Below are 18,620 nucleotides of genomic sequence, written 5' to 3'. Positions count from 1 at the left end.
AATTACCTCTAACAGTGGCTGTGTGATGCTAGACGCTGTTGAACATGTCCATATTTGCATGCATACCACACATCTTGCTCATTTGTCTCTAGTTTAACTTTATTATTCATTATAATGGTAACTGTATTCCATAGCACAAAAACCAAAACAGCAGAGCATGTAAGAGAAAACAAACACTAATGACCTGAGGAGACTGAATACAGCAGTTTCTGCTATAGCTTCACTGAGAGATGACAGAAACCAACAGTTGTTTTGGAAATTCAAAAAAAAAAAAAACAAAAAAACTTGTAGGTCAGCACATCACCAATGAGGTTCTACTAAAATGTCTTTCCATCAGACAAACTCTATTGGACGTTCTTACTTCACATGTAAAATACTAAATATTCCCCAACCATAAGAGCAGGGAGCTACCAAAGAATTAATATTTTCTTCTGGGGGCTATTGAACTGTGTAACTGAACAGAAAGAGCCGTGGCATTTTCAATACACAGAAAACATGCACTGAAATTAACCCAAAATGGAAGTAAAGAAACAGTTTTCAGTCTGAGGGAAGATTTTGTTTTGCATGTAAACGTTGCTATGAAGCGAGTTTTGGTTTGGTGTGCCTTACCCTGTCATTTTAGTAGCCATATCCAAGACGACGCTTTTCCAATCCTGTTGCTGATAGTGCCATATTCTTGCTGTTCCATCTCTGCTTCCACTGACAAATCTTAAGCTACAGAAAAAAAAAAAAAGAAGTAATGAAATTCTGAATAAGGCTTTTGACCTAATGCCCACACGCCCTTCGTAAGATCTTATTTGCTCGCTATTCAGTAGCTTTGCTATGGAGTTGTCCATCCTCAGCAACAGCGTGGGCACGCGAAATCCTGTGGCAAGAATATTTAGGAGCTTGGCGGAAGACCGTCATTCACCTTAGAAAGGGTTGCTACAAGCAGTTAATTTATGTTACTGTGCAGCAAACACGCACAGCTACACAAGTATATAGACATATTTCTTGGGAGGGTATACCGGTGTACACGTCCTGGTCTTACTCTCTCTACGCCCACACCCAGGCACGTTTAACAATTCGTAAAACATCCACGAACTCCTGCCACGGGACACAGGCAGCCCCGAAACACTGACGAGCTGAGAGCACGCCCGCTCACACCAGCATGGAAGCTGGATGTGTTTCTCTTTTCAACACTTACTCTTTATATTGTCTGTGCATCTCCGCTCGAGAGAATGTAATTAAAAGGCAGCGAGGTTCCAATTTTCCTACCAGATATTGTACGGTACGAAAGGGTTTGTACTCCACCACATTCATTACATTTGGCTGCGACTAGCAGATGGCCTTGGAACGGCTTCAGTGTCGTAATTCATACAAACCGCACGTTCCCTTTCTAATGACATCAGCAAATCCCTCGAGCAGCTCATAGCGGGAGCAAAGAAAAAGAAACTGCATGCCAGGAGCCTGGCGTACATCGTAACACGTTCACTCCGGGAGGGGGTGAAGATGGAGAAGGGAAACACCCAAGTTGAACGCCACTAGGTAGTCTCCCTGATCCGAATTTTTTCATCATGATGTTTCTGACATTTATTTTATTTTTCCTTCTTTATATTAAAACAAAAAGGAAGCTATCACTTCTCCGTTAAAAGCATCACCGTAGCACGTAATTTTCAGTGACTCCGTGACCTCATACCCGCAGTGAGACCGTGCCCTCCCATCCTCTGGAAGGAACCGTCAGTACAAGCACACCGGCACATTCCCACGTAATTGCACACGACAAAGATCTCCAAATACAGGTGCAGTTCCCCTGGCAAAGCTACAGATTTGCTCGGAAGGCTCCCACACGCATCCCTTAAACCTCCTGCCAAGCACAAGAAGGAACGTGAGCAGAAGCTGCCATAAAACCATTCACGTGAAGATGCTGATCGCTAATCCAAGCCTGTCGCGCCGCTCTCCAGCACAGCCGTGCTCCAGAAGCTCGACGTGCAGACGTGCCCGTGAGCACCTTCACACGGTCTGTCACAGCGTCCTGACTTCAACTGCTGCGTAAGAGACAGCGCCCTGACTTAGCACAGTTTTAGAACCGAGAGCTCTGCAGGTCGGAATGGTTCACGTCATAAAATTTAAGAGCACAGAATTACTGTTGTAATCTAAACTAATTAATTGGGAATTCATATATTTGCCTAGAAATGCACATATTTGCCAGCTAGGCATGTCATCAGAGATAAGTAAATTATTACAAATAATAAAGCAAACCAATTAAATTATCATCAAGACCCAAAGGCCTTCAGACTGTGCCTCTGTAACCGGTTCTGGACAGGTGGCAGCAACCAAGGACGGTGAGCTCAGAGTACGCGATGTGCACGCAGAAGAACTGTCCCATACACCCAGTTCCAGACACTGGAGAAAGTAAGGACTGTAGCTCATCACTGGTCACACAGACGACTTGCAGACTCACACAGCCTTCTCTCCAGGAGATGCTGAGATTAATATCACACGCGGTGACGCTAAGCTATCCAGCCGTCCCGGTGACTCAGTGGAGACTGAAGACGGTGGGTTGCATGAGACACCACAAAAACACGGTAGGACACTAGTGAAGCATTACATAAAACATGCAAAGCCTTCTGAAAAGCCAAACAACTGTAATGGGAAGAACACGTGCAAAGGAAAGTTTTAATCTCAAATGCAGACTAATTAAGCAAGAGAATTTCATCTACTAAGTAGAATGGATCCAAATCTGGGATGAGACAACCAACTGAACCTTTACCTCCCATTGAAGAGCAGCTCCTTGCTTAATCCCCCTTGGAAATAAATCAGGTTTTTGGGTGCTGGTTTTTTTTTTTGGTAATTTCAGAGTTAAAAAAAAACACAAGATGAGGGCTGAGGGCCTGGTTATTCATCATATCACATTTATCACACTAGACCCTCACAGAAATGGAGCTCTTACGAATTATGAGTGTATGTATGAAAACAAACACTATTCCCAAATTTTTCAGAACCCTGAGCACCAGAAGAGACAACTTGCTTATTCAATGTGCCCAGAGAGGGCCTGGCAGAAGAAATCATTCACCACGGAATTAAATCAGACAGATAGCAAAGGCCTCATGTTTCAGCAACATATCAGGAACGTCGTATTATTCCGAAAATGTTTCAATAACGCTAATAATTGGCTGCTTTCTGCTGGCATACAGAGGTGTGGCACAGTCACCCTGCTACCCCTTTGCCTCCTGCAGCTGCAGAAAAAAGGATGCCCAAAAGTCACTAACTCAAACAAGAGCCAACAGATAAATAAATATGTATATGTCCTTACTTTCCATCTTGCTCTAACAGGACTGAAAGGACAAAGCCAACAAGCTTTTTTCCCCTCCACATTTTTTTTAAGAAAAAATAAGGAAGAAAAGTAATTGAGAAACCAAATCCCCGATCCCACTATGAACAATGAATACGCTCAGGTGTTATTGCCATCTTACCAGGCAAAAGCACCTTGCAAGAGAGGCTCCTTAAATAAAGACCAGACCAGAGCTCCTTGCAGACTGACTGGTCTGACCATCTGTGTTCGTGTAACAGTTCTAACCTTTGCTTAGAAGTACAATTATTCAAATGCTCCTGCTCCAGAAGTAACCCCTTCTGTACTTAACAAGGCTACCTCTGAAGTAAGACACGCTTACACCGAAAAGATACAAAATTTGGTTTCCGATTTGCTCAGCTTAAAAAAACGCAAAGCAAAAGCAGAATTACAGAGCATTTTTGTTGTTACAGCAGAGGACAGCAAGTCCAGGTGGGTGGATATGGCACACACCCTGCAATATACTTTACAACCATTTCTCTAAGATAAATCAGAGCCCGTTTGGTCCTGTTGCACTAAATGTTCTCTGAGAAGTTATTTGGAAAATGAAATACCGTACTTCTCATGTCAGAGTCCCAGGACAGCCACTCACCTGTCGCCATTGTTACAGAACTGGACTGCAACCACTTTGTCCTAAAGAGGAGAGAGGAGAAAAACAGCAGTAAGTGCTCTGTAAGCTGAAACACTCATCCGAGAAGAACTTAATTATGAGCTTCTGTTCAGCAAATTGCATGTCCTCACACATTTCCTGTAACACACCATATTACCAATTCAGGAACAGAAAAGTCATATTTGAAGCTAAAACTTCCCAAGACACATTGTGTTAGACACTGAAACACAAAACTTGGGAGAGGCGATGGTTTCGTGTTGCTCCAGAAGCAGCTCAGAGACAGAACCGATTTCCAGCCCGGTCTCCCTGGCACTCAGACGTTCAGGAGGAAGAACTCCTGCCCCAGCAAAGTGCCACAGGATCACACACACCCCAGGGGAAGCTCCGCCTGGGAAACCCTGCGCCTTTCACACTCCACAGAGTTTGCTGGAGTAAGGAACCTCAGGAGCTCACGGGGCCCAGGAAGGTACCGCACTCCGCAGGACGGAGAAAGAACGACTTCACCAGATAAACGATCACAGCAGGTTTGCAATTTTTAGATCTAACATTAAAATGCATCAAAATATTTCATTTAAAAAAAAATAATCACAAAACTTTGGCTTTATTTCCACTTTTAAATTGTTGAGAAACAAATATCAAGTTTCAGACATGGTTTTCCCCTTTTTTTACCCTGCTAAACGCCTGTGTTGGCTACAAGCCCTTGCTATCTCTGCTCCTACTGGCGTCTCGCTCCTGATAACCAAGTGCCCAAGTCAGGATATTTTCAGGACGAGCTGACAGCAGTCTGTGGTACTAAGAAGAGCAGACTTCCAAAAATTAAAGGAATTACAGTTTCTTCCAAACCTGAATTGTTGAATATAGAAACTGTTTTTTCTTTTGTGAGTAAAATACTTGTTAGATTTGTTGGCTTGGAGCTCTGAGACTGAAATGCGAGACCCATGGCTCCCCCTGAAGTCCAGTGAATCAATTTAGACCTCGGCTTTAATCCACAAAATGCTGTTACGGCGGACAGCTGTGCTATTAAGGTTCAAAGATAGATGCTCCCAACCCCTCACGAGCGACAGCCCTATCAGCGTTGCTGTGAGCTTGCCTTTCTGATATACTGTTTACCATGCACGTAATAAATAACGCAATCATCACCTGCTCTCGGTAACAACGATGAAATGAAGAAAGATTTGATACTGGTTTAGTGATGCTGCTTTACCGGCTTTCATTAAAATTGTGACATTTAACGGTTTTAATAAAGCTATCAAGATTCAAACTTGAAAGCTAACATTGAAAGTTATCATGTGGATATTTAAAATAGTTTGAGTTTTTACAAAAACCCTTCTGCATTACCTGAGAAATGACGCTTTTAAGCGTGCCTTATTTTCTAAATGAAATTACCATCATGATCCAAAGTTTGACTGCACACTCTAAAATTAGAATTACTTTGGTTTTTCTTGTTATGGGGATTTGTGGTCACAACGAAAGTTAAATACCGCACAGTAAAGTTTATAGGAAAAACCACATCGTGCACAAAAACTGCTTTAATTCCTGATTCCAACACGGAGTTTCTTCAAGAACATGGGAAAATCACCTCGTCCCTCAGTCTCCCGGGGGAATAAAATACATAAAGCATATTTTGCACGCATCTCCTGCCTCAGAGGAATTTAAAAATAAACATACCGCAAATTTCCAGGCATTTCAATACCACACTGTTGAGAGCCCACAAAACTCTAAAGACAGAAAATATGTCGAATAGGATGTACAAAACCTAAGTCTCTCAAATAAGGTAAAGCGGGGGGGAAAAAAAAGATTTGTTTTCTGACTTGTCTCTTACCGTATGGGATTCTAACTCAGCCATTTTCTCTGGAGATTCCGAGCCCAAATAATAAATTCTTATCACGTGGTCAGTGCTACCTGTCGCAATGAACATGCCACCTGAGAAAGACAGGGTTTTCGGTGAGAAGAAAAGCCACCCAAAGAACAGCTTATTTTAATTACTGCTTTACCAGCTGTACCTTCTCAGACCGTATTGGCTTTAGCACAGCTATGAGCTCTACAATATTTTCCAGCTGCCAACCCTTCCAACCAAAGAAAGAGAATATTGCAAGGTACAGCATGCAGCCAACAAACTATTCTGCTTTCCCTCAGAAATTACCCCAGCGCTCTCCGTCAGCCTACGCGGAAAATGAGACAGCGAGTAGTTTCATATTCTCACTGCCAAATATCAAATAAAATATTTAAGCGCGTCTTCAATATCTCCTTGGAATGCATCAGAGAAATTACTGCTGAATCAGGAGCCAGTGATGAAGCCATTCTCTTGTAAAGTTTGTTCTACTCACAATATTGCACAAAAAGGGCTGAATTGTGTTGTTTACAGCACTGAAATGGTTTCTGTGATTTCAGAATGTCCGGTTGTAAAAAAAAAAAAGGAACATGAGCAAGGCTCACGTGGCTCTAGGATAGCCCTTTACAATAATTTTGCTTGTAAAAATCACTATTTTTCAGAATTCAAAGCTGCCACAAAGGATGCCAGTCAAGCTGGTATTTTGAAGCATATCGAATCGACCCTCCCAGAATTTTGCTGATCTCCCAAATTTGACTAAAGTGTAATCTCTGAACAGAGGCCACCTGTCTGCCAGATTTCACAAACTTTTCACTCAGAAAGTTCACAAAAAAGAGAAAATGCAGCGTAAGGTAGAGGCTTAGCATGGAAAGTTTCAAACAATCACAATGTGACAGTGCTGTAATTAACTGAAAAAGCGTTTCATACCATTTGTATTTAAAAAGAAGTAACAAACAGTTGTCACCAAGGCAATTACAATTCATAAAATGCTTTCAGGCACCCCATAATGCATACATACCCGAACTGAAAGACGAACAAGATATCTGAACACCAGGCCTGGACCTCTCTGCAAATTTTACAGGGCGATCCCTACACGCAACAACACAACATTTTTCTTTCTCATTACTTTATTCCGACGCCATTCAACAAGAACAGTACACTGCAGCTCAGCACCTAAGGGCAATTTGCCCTGAATGTCTTTATTTCAGAAGTCACATCTAAATTCGCTAGAACTTATTTTTCATCATAGTAATTTTCTTCTTTAGTTCAGTAAGCAAATCAACATTTTATAAATTGAAAGACTATTTAACATTTACCATGATACTCACCAATTGAAATTTATTTAAAACAGAACCTGGCAAACCACTTGTCTAACATCATTCACCCCCTTCTAAGTACGGGCTTGATGCCACCTACATGTGTGTGCTCCTCTAATCAAAGGCAAAGAAATTCTTCTGCCTGTACATTTTGGACCAGGATTCAGTCCTAAATATTAAAACACCGCTGGCTTGCAAAGCACAACACCCAGAAATAACAGCCCTGATCTCAGCCTCCCCCAGGCTGTAACGCCATGAACTCCCCAAGACGGATAAGAAAGCTCTCCCTGCCCCACGCGCTGCTACGGCACAGCGCGTCCATGGGAGATAACATCCCAAGAAACTTGTTTATTGAGAGAGAACGCGCCCTTATTTAATTATCTCAGCATTCCTCTCCATGCTAAAACTCCAAATAAATTTGTCCCTTAAGATAATTACAATTATCTAAACAGACTTACTTGAATTTCATGGTGTTAGCGTGCCACTGCCAGAAACAGATTGTTCCGTCAGCACCAGTAGAAGTGAGGTATCGCGTTGTTCCTTTCCTTGCTGGAGAGAACTAAAAATAAAGCCATAACAGTTAAACCAGGTAATTTCTTTCTCCCCTTATGTGCTGGTAACTTGTAAATGGAGGTTGACAAGAATCTTTTCCACAAACAGATTAGCTTTCTCCCCAGGAGTACGGAGCACAGTATCAGAGATAAGCACAGGAGCTGCTCTCCCATAAAAAAAAAAAAAAAAAAAAAAAAAAAAAAAAAAGATGAGGAATGGAAAATACCTACATTTGAAGTAGCAAGTCTTTGTTTCTACCACACAAAACTTAGCAAGTTGGAGAAATTAAATAAGCCTAGACCCTCTGAATGGGACAACAAGATAAGGAAATACTTCTTTCTAGGACAGAACTGGATCAAACATAGTAATGAAACCAAAAATGATTCCTGCATCCAAGGCCAACGGAAAACAGCAGCACGGTAGGACTCTTCCCAAACCTCTCCTCTGCCTCTCCGAGGAGTAGGTAAGGTTTTCACCCTGAAGGCTTTCACTTTAATTTCATAAATGGAGCAATAATTTAATCCTCTGACTACCTAGTAATTCGACAAAGGAAACAAGCTCTGTTTCCTCTAAAAGTCACAACTGATTATTTTCTAAATCACCAGAGTTTTACAAAACGCTTGTGAGGAATGTGTGTATATATAAACAAATAACAGACAAAGCACAAAGCCAGGTTTAAAACATGTTTCCAAAACCATCGCCTTAAAGTGATTTACAACATAGCTGAAATCAGACAAAACTGGAAGTATAGGCAAGAGGGGGAGAAAGGAGACTCCCGGGGATTACTGGCACGTTGGAGAAGATTGTGATGGATCAGAGGCAGCAAGGCTCCAGAAGAGAGGGATTCCAAGCCAAACATCCCCACTCCCACTCCCCTCTACGTGCATAATCTATCAAATCGCAGGAATCGTCTTTTTTATCCTGGAGTTTTGTTTTGTTGTAGGTTTCTGCCTGGCAGTTGTGTCTTTTTTTTTTTTTTAAAGCAAATAAACTGCAAATAACTACCCATTACTGCCTGTGCCACCACTAGAGAACTGAGTGTTGCAGTTCAGTCTTTTTTTTCCTGCCCCGCTATTCCTCGCTGGGCACGCGGCACCGACTGAAACCGCTGGGGCACGAGCGCAGACGCTCTGCAAACCCTGCTCTGCGCCGTACTGCGGCTGCTGCAGCGCCCACGCATGCCACGACACCCAGAACGGCTCCTTACCGTACGGGCCAAGATAAGAAGACAATAAGAAACAGTGATGTTTTTTTAGCCGGCGGTACTCTTCTGAAAAATAAAAGTTCTCTACGAACAAGCAACTGTTGGGTCAGCTTCTGTGCAAGGACTAGCACCAAAGATGCCGTCCACTTCTCCCTGGCTCAGCTAGCTGATCTGATGCTCTCAGTGACCAGACATTTGCTAGATCTAAGGAAGCAGCAATGGGACCACGGGAAAAGACAGCTGGAAGAAGCAGGATCATCTCCTCGGGCGGCAGTTGGCCACTGCACAGGAGCAAGTTTGTCAGGAAACAACACCCTCGAGTCGGGGCAAATCTACGCTGCCAGAGATGAGAAGGTAATTTTATCCCCGATTGCTGATCCACATCTCTTATTACCACTGTAATTCAAGGGTTTAGGAAAAAAACCTCATTCCCTACCTGTATGGAAGTAATGGAAGCTGAGTGGCCCTGCAGCACTGCGACTGGGGCACAGGTTCGAAGACACCACACTCGCACCACTTTATCGCAGCTGCCCGCGGCGAGCAGCGTGTTCTCGTAGTTCACAGCCATGTCAGAAATCTCAGCCGAGTGGCCTCGCAACGTTGAGAGCAGGCGCCCATCGTCCGTAGCCCAGATTTTGACCAAACAATCATCTGACCCCTAATGGCACACAAAAAAATTTCCAAAGATGATATAAAATCATACGTGCTACGTGCACGTAATACACAGGTACAGGGCAGACGAACAAGTATCTACAACACCGTTGCGCCGCAAACCTGCCAGAAGAGCGGCCTCAGTGGGATCCCCCCCAGAGCCACAACAATCTGACTTCGGGGATCACCTCGTGGGGTCAGGATTTAGATATTCATAAAACAGAAGCCATCGTCTTACGTTTCACACTAAGATATGATCACCGCTGCTAATACAACGCCTCTCAGCACAGTTCAGTAATAATTAAGGTAAATTTAAAAGATGAAATGTTTCTTTACAAACTATCAAATGACACATTTATCTGTGTGAGCCGGTGAGTGTAGGACTTAAGCTCGAAGGAAAAAGAGCGCTTAAGCATTCGAGGGACCCCAGAGCCTCTGCTGTGCTCCTGGAGCTGCGAGGCAGCTGTACCATGAGGATCCACTTCTGTGAACGGAATAAAGCTGGACAACTCAAAGAGAGGAATCGTGCAACATCACGTGCCACCGAAATACCATGCCAGCGAGATTTCGGTTCAGGACAGGACACAATTTGAAAGCATATCCAACACTGCTCCCTGTAAAATACTTGTACCTACAGTAGCAGCTACCTAATTTCATACTCAGTCCCTATATCACCAAGAATTTTCAGACCCTTCACAGACCTTTCCACTACTCAGATACTACAAAGAACACTAATACTGGTAGCTAGGATTGCCACTATCTATTCAGGAACATAACACAATAAAACTAACCGCAAAATCAGCACTGTTTGACTTTAAATTACATTTTATTCACTCCAGCTAAATTCAAACAGAAATCACTTCCAGTTCTTCATATAACTGCAGATGAGAAAGACTTCTTTATGGTGTGAACAAAGCCAGCTCTCACTATGGCCCAGAGTAATTATTACACCACCACCTCTATTTGACCAATTTATAACGAGTGGAGAAGCTAGCAAGAACGCAACGACAACAATTAGCCTGGCAGGTAATCAGTTTCTGAACACCTACTGACAAGAGACAAGGGCAAAGACAAAGCAAGACAGGGATAAACAGTCAAAAGATGCATTATCAATTTGAAAAATCTGCTGATTTTTAAATACGCACAACAAAAAGCAAGGGCAGCATCACAGAAATGCATGTTACATATTCTGGAGAAAAACTGAAAATAATATTCATATATTCACTGACATACTACATATTCTAGAAAGAAAATTTAGTAGAGAAGTAAATTGCAGATGAAGCAATGAGATCTTTATTTATCATTGGTTTTTACTAAAACGTAAGGAAAGGATTGCCAGCCTTTCCAAGGTAAAAAGGTAAAATGTAGTTTTTAAAAAAGTAGTAGCAAGCAGCATACAAATTAATTTCAAATCCCAGCATACGGCAGGCGCCATTCAGCAGGAGGGATGATAAATAAAGAAAAATGAACACGTGTTTCAAGTGAGAGTGGGAGGCTCTGGACCGGAACAACCCTGCCCTAAGGTTCCACACGGGGAAGCAAACAGCTGACTAAGTTTCAGTCTACCGGAACTGCGAGCAATTTTAAAACACCAAGTCAAGTGGAAAGTGAAAATTTGCACAGAAAGAGAAGGGTTTTCCACACATTTCAAGATTTTTCTTCCCTTCACTTTCTGGAAGCCGCGTCTGCATCTCAATCAGTGCCCAAGAGGCTGCTGTGCGACTCAGGAAGGACAGACATCACACCAAGCAAAGCAATCTTCCCAGAAAAGGACGGTTTTTAAACTTACTGTAAAAATTCTTCTCCCGCTGCGGTCAAAGGCTATACAATAAACAGAGGAGAGATGTCCCAAAATCCTCTTATGCATTTTCATGTGTTGGTAGGTGGATGTTGGGAACAAGTGGCTGAAACGTCCACATCCAGTTAATTGCCTGGCAGAAATTATATTTACTGGGAGAGAAAAACAAAACAAAAAGAAAACGAAGATGTGAGTTTTGTCCAGAACTCAAAGCAAACAAATATTAAATCAAATATAATGTTTGGCAACAGCGTTATTATTATAATCCATAAATCTGAGCCTTTTCCACCTGGCCAGAACATTCTGTCCAGCCTGGTAAAAAGAAAGCCCACTCCTGATTAAGCCTTTCAATACCACACACTGCACCTGCTTCCTTATTCGAAAAATAAAGCAAAATAAAGAGTTCCTATCACAGCTAGAAGTTACTCCAAGCAACATGAGTTATTCGTGAACAGGCAACAGATACATTTATTCTGTATGGATTTGGAAAAATTGGTATTAGTAACATATAATTTCCTTATAACAAATACAAATTTATTTTTGGAGTATAATAACTGTTTAAGTGGGGTTTTTTGTGATAAAAATCCTTTTTCGGAATGTGTTCCAGTTTATACATCAGGGTCAATTGTCTTCCACACGCTCCCCACAAAGCCTCTCTCACTACAAGCAGCGGCAGCATCACTGCATTTCTACGGCCACGTCACTGATAGAGAAGAAAGAGGTGGCACCGATGGACAAAGCCCCAGTCAGTAGAACGGCAAGTGCACGAAAAAACTGCAACAGCAACAAGTCATTTCACATGATCCTAACTCTAATCTTTGGTCTGATGCACCATTTGAGATCGTTTGGGGTATTTAATTTTACCTATCCTTATTTATACCACTTGAACTTCTGATTTTAAAGTTTTGAGACTTGTTTCCGACGGCACTTAAAGCTCTGACGCTGCTGTACTGGTGGGCTTTGCCGAGTCCTCGTGACAGCAGGCTCCCTGAAGAACCCCTTATCTTGTCTGCTGCACATTGAAGCGGGCAGGGCGTCGCAGGAGCCACGGAAGCTCTTCAGTGCCTTTCAGTCCTCTAGTTTGAAAGTACAGCGAACAACTTGACCCATTTTCTTAATTGTATCATCATATCATTGCCTATCTACGCAAAAAAAAAGATCATGGAATACATCCAAAAAAAAAAAAAAATCTACAAAGTCAGGAAGCATCATTTCAAAGGTCACTAAACCGCAACACGCTTCTGTACGTTTGTAAGACTGAAGTATTTATACACAAGCAGAGAGACAGGGACAAGGAAAATAAATTGTTTCCGGACCTACAGAAAGAATTTTTGTTTCTCAGCTTTATGCTCTCAAATTCGGACTACTTTTAATCACTCAATGCTACTGAAACACTACACATTAGAAAAAAAAAAAAAAAAAGTTGCATAAAAGGTGCAGATGCTTGCAAGAGCCATGGGACTCCCCGGGTGCCCTCATCGTCAGTCAACATTTGTTCTTCATGTAAAAACACACATTCAGCAGTACTAAAACAGCAAAACACACCAAACCTATTCACTATCTACCTACTATTCAACTGATAGTCGATAATATACAGGAACTGCTACATGGAGATTGTTCCCTAGCAAAGGAAAAATGAAAACTTCAACTGTTTGAAGATAAATGCCAGACAAAGGCACCGCCAGGTTGGCCTACACTTTACTCTATTTACTATTTAAATATGCCAGCTAAAAAGCTAAATTCTTAACAATATTACACCTTGCTTTTCCCCACGCTGTGGACAGAGATGTAATCATTTACAATACGGCAGTTCTGCTCTGCCTTTCCGTGCTTGAGTCATTTAAATCCATAATAGCAGCGTATCCGCCTTTACACAACCCCCAATGGCTTTGAACATTTTTTAACCACGCGAAGAACTGTGTGAACCGAAAAGGTACACTCGCATTTCAAAAATATTCCAAATAATCACAACACCGGCGTACCGCAGCGTTCCCACGCACTCCTGACAATTTACCACTGCTGTCTGTTGTAAATCACACGAAGGAAACACTAAACGGCAGAACCGACACTCACTTGGCGCTGAACTTCTCCAACTGATTCCCAGACTTGCAATCGGTTCAGCTTCAGAGGATGTGAAAGTGATTTCACTTTTTTGGGCGCCTGTTTCCCTGTTTGCACAAGGGGGACAAGACTCCTCAACGTCCCACGAACAATCAAAAACTACAAAGCACTGCTGACAAAATGCTTCAATCACAAGTTTCGGGGAAATACAGACCTACTGTTGTGCCATAAGGAGTGCCATCTCGATCAAAGCAACAGCAGCTTTGAACAAAAAGCACCAAATATTCAATGTATCTGATCCTTGCTATACAAATGCTCGGGGGATACCAAAAGCGTGTGCCACCCACACAAAGCTGTGACCGAGATTTTTGTCTTCCCAGACTTTATAAATTACCACCACCTTCAAAGAAACCGTGAACTAAAAACTCCCCACGAAACAAAACAAACATCCTCAATTCCAGTTCTCCTATTTTTTTGGAGATTAATACACAATATCTAAACAGGCAATTACCCACACATGACAAAAAAGCCCTGCGAAGTTTCCTTTCTTCAGTACAATTAAGTTATTGTACTCATAAAGCCTAAAAGCATTAAAAAAAAAACCCAAAACCTAATTCCCACACAGAGAATTAGCAACAAAGTAGCCATAAAAACTTTTAGCAACCTATCTAATTAGCTGCCGTACTTCACGCCGTACAGGGCGGAAGGGCTGCCAAGTCTACCCCCTCACCATCCCCTGCCAGGAAAAACTTTGCAAACCGCATCGATCTTATTTCACATTAAAAGCGAGCATATCTAGTCCTCTTGTTAAGAAAAGTCCGTTCGTTTTGCCTGCAAGCAGAAAGGCCTTTTTCTCAGATGAAGTTCCTTCTTTCTCGTGGTCCTTGGACCTTGAAGATCACACCTTCAGGAAAATTACAGTCCCTAGTGCAAGTATGGGCAGGCACGGTTGCAGGGGGCAGAGGGGAGCCACATACGTAATTCTTAAATCACAATCCATTCTGCTACAGGTAACAGCACTAAAGTGACAACCCTTGCAAGAAAGCTCACCCAGGCAGGGTAAAACCAAAACCCTGCAACAATAACGCATCAGTGAAAAGAAAATTCAAAAAACCAATCATCAGCCATCACAAAGTTCAAAGCTAAGTCACAGCTTCAGTAGGAATTAAAACATCTCAGCATGGACAAAGCCACCTAGCTGCAGCAGTTTTCAAACCGCTTGATTTCCTCCTCTCCCTATAAACCTCGCTTCACTCCATTTTCCGCAAGCACAAATAAAAACCAGCGTATCGGTACAAACGCTTGTTTTGAAAATATTTTCTCTAGTATTAACAGCGATGGCTTCACACCATGCTATTTCACCCTCCGCAAGAAGCACTACAACTTCGTAACGAGGACATAACATTCCACGTAGGCAGGACACGCGGTGAGTAAGCTGCGACCTCCTGGCACAGCCTGACCACGCACGGAGACCGGGTACCGCTCGCAGTGTGCAGAAGAAACCCAAGTCTGGATACCCTGAGGACACTGGGAAACACACACAGTTGGCCCACACACGCAAAATATCTTCTCGGAGAATGGATGTGTGGCCACGGAGACAGCTAGACCTGGTGAAAGCACCAGAAGAACAAAGTGTTCCAGCTTTCACAGCAGCTGACCTCACGGAACAACTTCACAGCGGAGAAGCATCATCGATTTCCTGACCTCATCCGAGCACTGCTACTTGGCAGGCCGAAGGTGGCTGGATCACCCTGACTGTAGATTTCCATACAGCTGAATTGCTTATTCATTCAGACCCTGCTACGGACTTTCTAGTTCCAGATTTTTTTTATCATCTTCTCTAACAACAGTTACCCGCATAAAGATTTCCATACTCAGGTTAGAACAGCTCTAGTAACCAACTAAAGAGGGAAAACGACCTTCTTTCTAATCTGCTTTGTTGCTTTGTGTTGCCTGGAAAAAAAAAAAAAAAATCCTGACAAAACCGAAATAGTACTCCAAATCGGGTTTAACCTACGTGACTAACTCCCACTGCTGAGGTACTGTGTGACCAGTCTTTCAACTTCCTGACTGGAAGAGCACAAAGGGGGTCCTAAACATACCACTACTGCAAAACCTGCACAGAAGCGGTCTACAAGACCATCCTCGCTGTATTCACCGCGTTATCCTGCCAGCAGCAGAAAGCTCCGACAGCATTTTCCCTTCCTCTCCTCCCCCAGCAGATCACCACAGACCGCCAGGACTCAACACGCAAACACCACATTCCTGAGAACGGCTTTTCCAGGTCAGCACTTTCTTGGAGACTCCCCCAGCCAGAAGATTCCCAGCTCTGCACAAACATGCTGGGAAAAGGCAACACGGATTTCTTGCTCCGGTTCCACTGGGCATGACCCATGTTCTCCACGACTGGAGAACAGACCCCAGCCCCATCCGGACGGAAAGGCAAACCACTGCAGCTACCGACTCTCCCGGCTGGGAGAGCAACCACAAGCAACCCCATTCTCACAGCAGAAAAAACACACTGAGGGTGGCAAGCTTCAGTCTTTATCACCGGAAGGGAAAGGCTACAAGAACACTTTTAGCTGCTAGTTCTATACCTCAGAGTCTACAGAGGCAATTACGCAATCATTTCATCTCACTCATGAACACACCTTATTATGGGTGTCTGTTACTCCCGCAAGCAATTCCAGAAAACTCAGCCTGACTGAGCCAGCACAGTATGGGAATTTGCAATTGCGCTGAAATATTAAAGAGGTTGCACATACTTCTTCATCTTGTGTTTTACACCAAGACACACACACACACTGCAGCATCTGTGGCTGTCACTAATCACCAGAAAAAAAAAAAAAAAAACCAACCTATTTTGCACAAATACACAGAAGAATTTTGTGACTTCCCATTCAGGATTAACAATGGGGAATCCCAAAAGCCAAGTCCTGCCCCCCGTACAGCTTAAGCATAGTAAACTTGTTATTTTAATCTTTATCCACATTTTCCTCTCTTACCAGTAGTTTATGTGTCCTCACCAAGGAGGACTGTACTCTTCCAGGAACCAACACTTACAAAAATCAATTCCTGGCTATAAAAGATCCTTTTCCATCTATCAGATTTGCTCTTCTTAAAAAGCAATTCCTAGTCAAACACCAAAACCAACAAATCATTCTGTTCTTTAAGTCAGCAAACAGTCACCAAGCAAGCAGCACAAACCTTCGTCATGATGGCATGACAAAAGCTGAGGTCCAGTCTGCCAGTATGGGTCATTAACAACACCGCATATTCCAAAAAGATCCGGGAGCCCTTACAGAAATACAAGTAGAGAAGCTGAGCATGTGCAATAAATCTACAGTCTAGCCTATTAGCAATCCACCAGCTCAACTGCTAAGAGTAAAGTAACTGCAGAACCAGCCTAAGGGAATAAAGGCACAGATACGTACAGAAGTAACCATACTAATACGTGGAAGTAGTTTTATTTTTTAACGTCCACAGCACGACTCATGAATTATCTGGCAGAAGCAGAAAAAGTACTAACGCAACAGTTCCCTGCGCGCTAGTTCCAGGCAAATACCCCTTTCTTTTTCACACGGAAGACTCATAACTAACTCTGCTGTTCCGTCACACTGCTGCCACACCACCGCAGACCTTATGCAAAGCGTGCTATCAATTTCAACCACAAACAGCCCGGGCTTTGTCATTCTCCTGTCTCACAAAGATTAATTTTTAGTAATCAGAGAGAAAGTGCAGAAGCACAAACAGAGCAACAGAGACGGCAGAAACAGAAGACCGACATCATCATACTCATATCTCCAAAGGGATGAGAGAAACGCAGGTGACCGGATTCCCTAACCGACCAGGAAAAGCCTACACATTGCACAAACACGCGGTAAATACAGATAAAACACCCTCATAAGAAACAAATCATGACGGACAGGACTTAAATTTCTGCCTGCAAGAATCAAATTTGTTTGCCATAAAACCAGTTAATGGAAGTTCAGACCATACAAGGAAAATACTTTTCAGTTCAAGCAAAACAGAGAAGCTCTTTGATGATATGTAAGCTGAGTGCCCACACATACCTGGGCCTTGTACAAGTTCTTTCTCTGCCTCGACAACTGAAACTGAAATAACACAAAAATTGGTTTGGTGATTCTTTTCTTTTTGGAGAGGAATGTTGCAAGCAGTCTGTTTTCTGTCACAAGCGAACTAAAATGAATTCCTGAGCCAAAAAAGTTCCCTGGGAGCCAGGCACTAAGATTCCTGAGTGAAAAGTTTGCCTACGTGCCCCCGTGACCATGTCTATTCAACCTCAGAAGCATATGTAGATCCTACGCAGGTGTATCACAAAAAAATACTCAAGCACGTTGCCCTCCAAAGAGCAAGCTGACACGCAAAGCTTTTCAACACGGCCACAACGTTCCAACGCGTGGACACACATTATGGGAGACTCAAGCCTGAATAATACAAAAAGGGTTATTCTGTTTCAGTGAGAAACCTTTCTCAGACTAATTCATGGTGAAATGTCACAAAAAAAGCCATTAATGCAAACCCATACTAGTGTTTCAGTCACTGAGAGTAACTTCCAGCTGGAAGATTAACAAAGATCCAGAGAAGAAAAAGAAAAAACACCTTAGTATGTTTTCAAACTCACCCACGTTTGGTGGTTTCCCATAATTTACAGGTAGTTCGGGCGGCCGGCCTCTGTGAAGAGCCGCAAAGGCAGATCCTTTCCATAGCGTATGTCTGAAGTCTGAACCAGCAAGATTAACAGCAAGTTAGTGAAACAACCAGCCAAACCGCGCCCAACTGACCTATTCCTCTTAGAACCAAGAGCATCACGCACCACTCCCAGCATCCCAAAGTAAGATTTGCCTTTTTAAACAGTTTGTCAGAGATCTAACACTTAAAGAAGATCGCTACTCTGATTTCTAGTTCCTAAGCGATACGACTGTGAATGGTTCCAGCTTATTTTTGCTTCGTTTTGGTGAGCAGGGAGTCTAAACCGATGGAAAGAAAAAGAGAATGAAAAAGTGGGTGCACTTTGTACTGAGGCAAGACCGGACTTTGGTACGTTTTTAGTCCTTCTGCAATCCCAGCACAGGCAGGGCCTCTTCTTACGAGCTGTACATTTGAGAATACACATACACGCACACATTTGCTCCCTGAAAGTGGGAGAAGGGAGATTTTTTTTTTTTTTCAATAAATCTGTTTTCCTGCAATTGGTGGCAATATGCCCTCCTTTCAGATTCTCCTCTGCTCCCCCACTCCCCCA

General features: G+C 42.8%; 1 protein-coding gene across 3 annotated transcripts in view; it reads right to left on the bottom strand.

Moving 5' to 3' along the window:
• The window catches only part of BRWD3 (bromodomain and WD repeat domain containing 3), a 55,073-nt gene that overhangs the window by 25,617 nt on the left and 10,836 nt on the right, over positions 1–18,620 (bottom strand). For 2 of the 3 annotated variants that reach the window (XM_086756184.1, XM_086756185.1), the window contains 8 exons: positions 18,000–18,098; positions 11,285–11,445; positions 9,281–9,502; positions 7,547–7,647; positions 6,791–6,861; positions 5,764–5,864; positions 3,924–3,964; positions 610–714 (listed from right to left, as the gene is read on the bottom strand). In XM_086756184.1, coding sequence (XP_086612310.1) covers positions 610–714; positions 3,924–3,964; positions 5,764–5,864; positions 6,791–6,861; positions 7,547–7,647; positions 9,281–9,502; positions 11,285–11,445; positions 18,000–18,098 — 901 coding nt within the window. Of the gene's footprint in view, positions 1–609; positions 715–3,923; positions 3,965–5,763; positions 5,865–6,790; positions 6,862–7,546; positions 7,648–9,280; positions 9,503–11,284; positions 11,446–12,157; positions 12,231–17,999; positions 18,099–18,620 lie in introns of those variants that run through there. The other variant, XM_086756186.1, reaches the window with a different exon arrangement.

The sequence above is a fragment of the Chlamydotis macqueenii genome, chromosome 11 (genome assembly GCF_036417535.1).
Source record: "Chlamydotis macqueenii isolate bChlMac1 chromosome 11, bChlMac1.mat, whole genome shotgun sequence".
Taxonomy (NCBI): Eukaryota; Metazoa; Chordata; class Aves; order Otidiformes; family Otididae; genus Chlamydotis; species Chlamydotis macqueenii.
The sequence above is the reverse complement of the archived record's forward strand: the minus strand, read 5'-3'. Positions and strand labels throughout refer to the sequence as shown.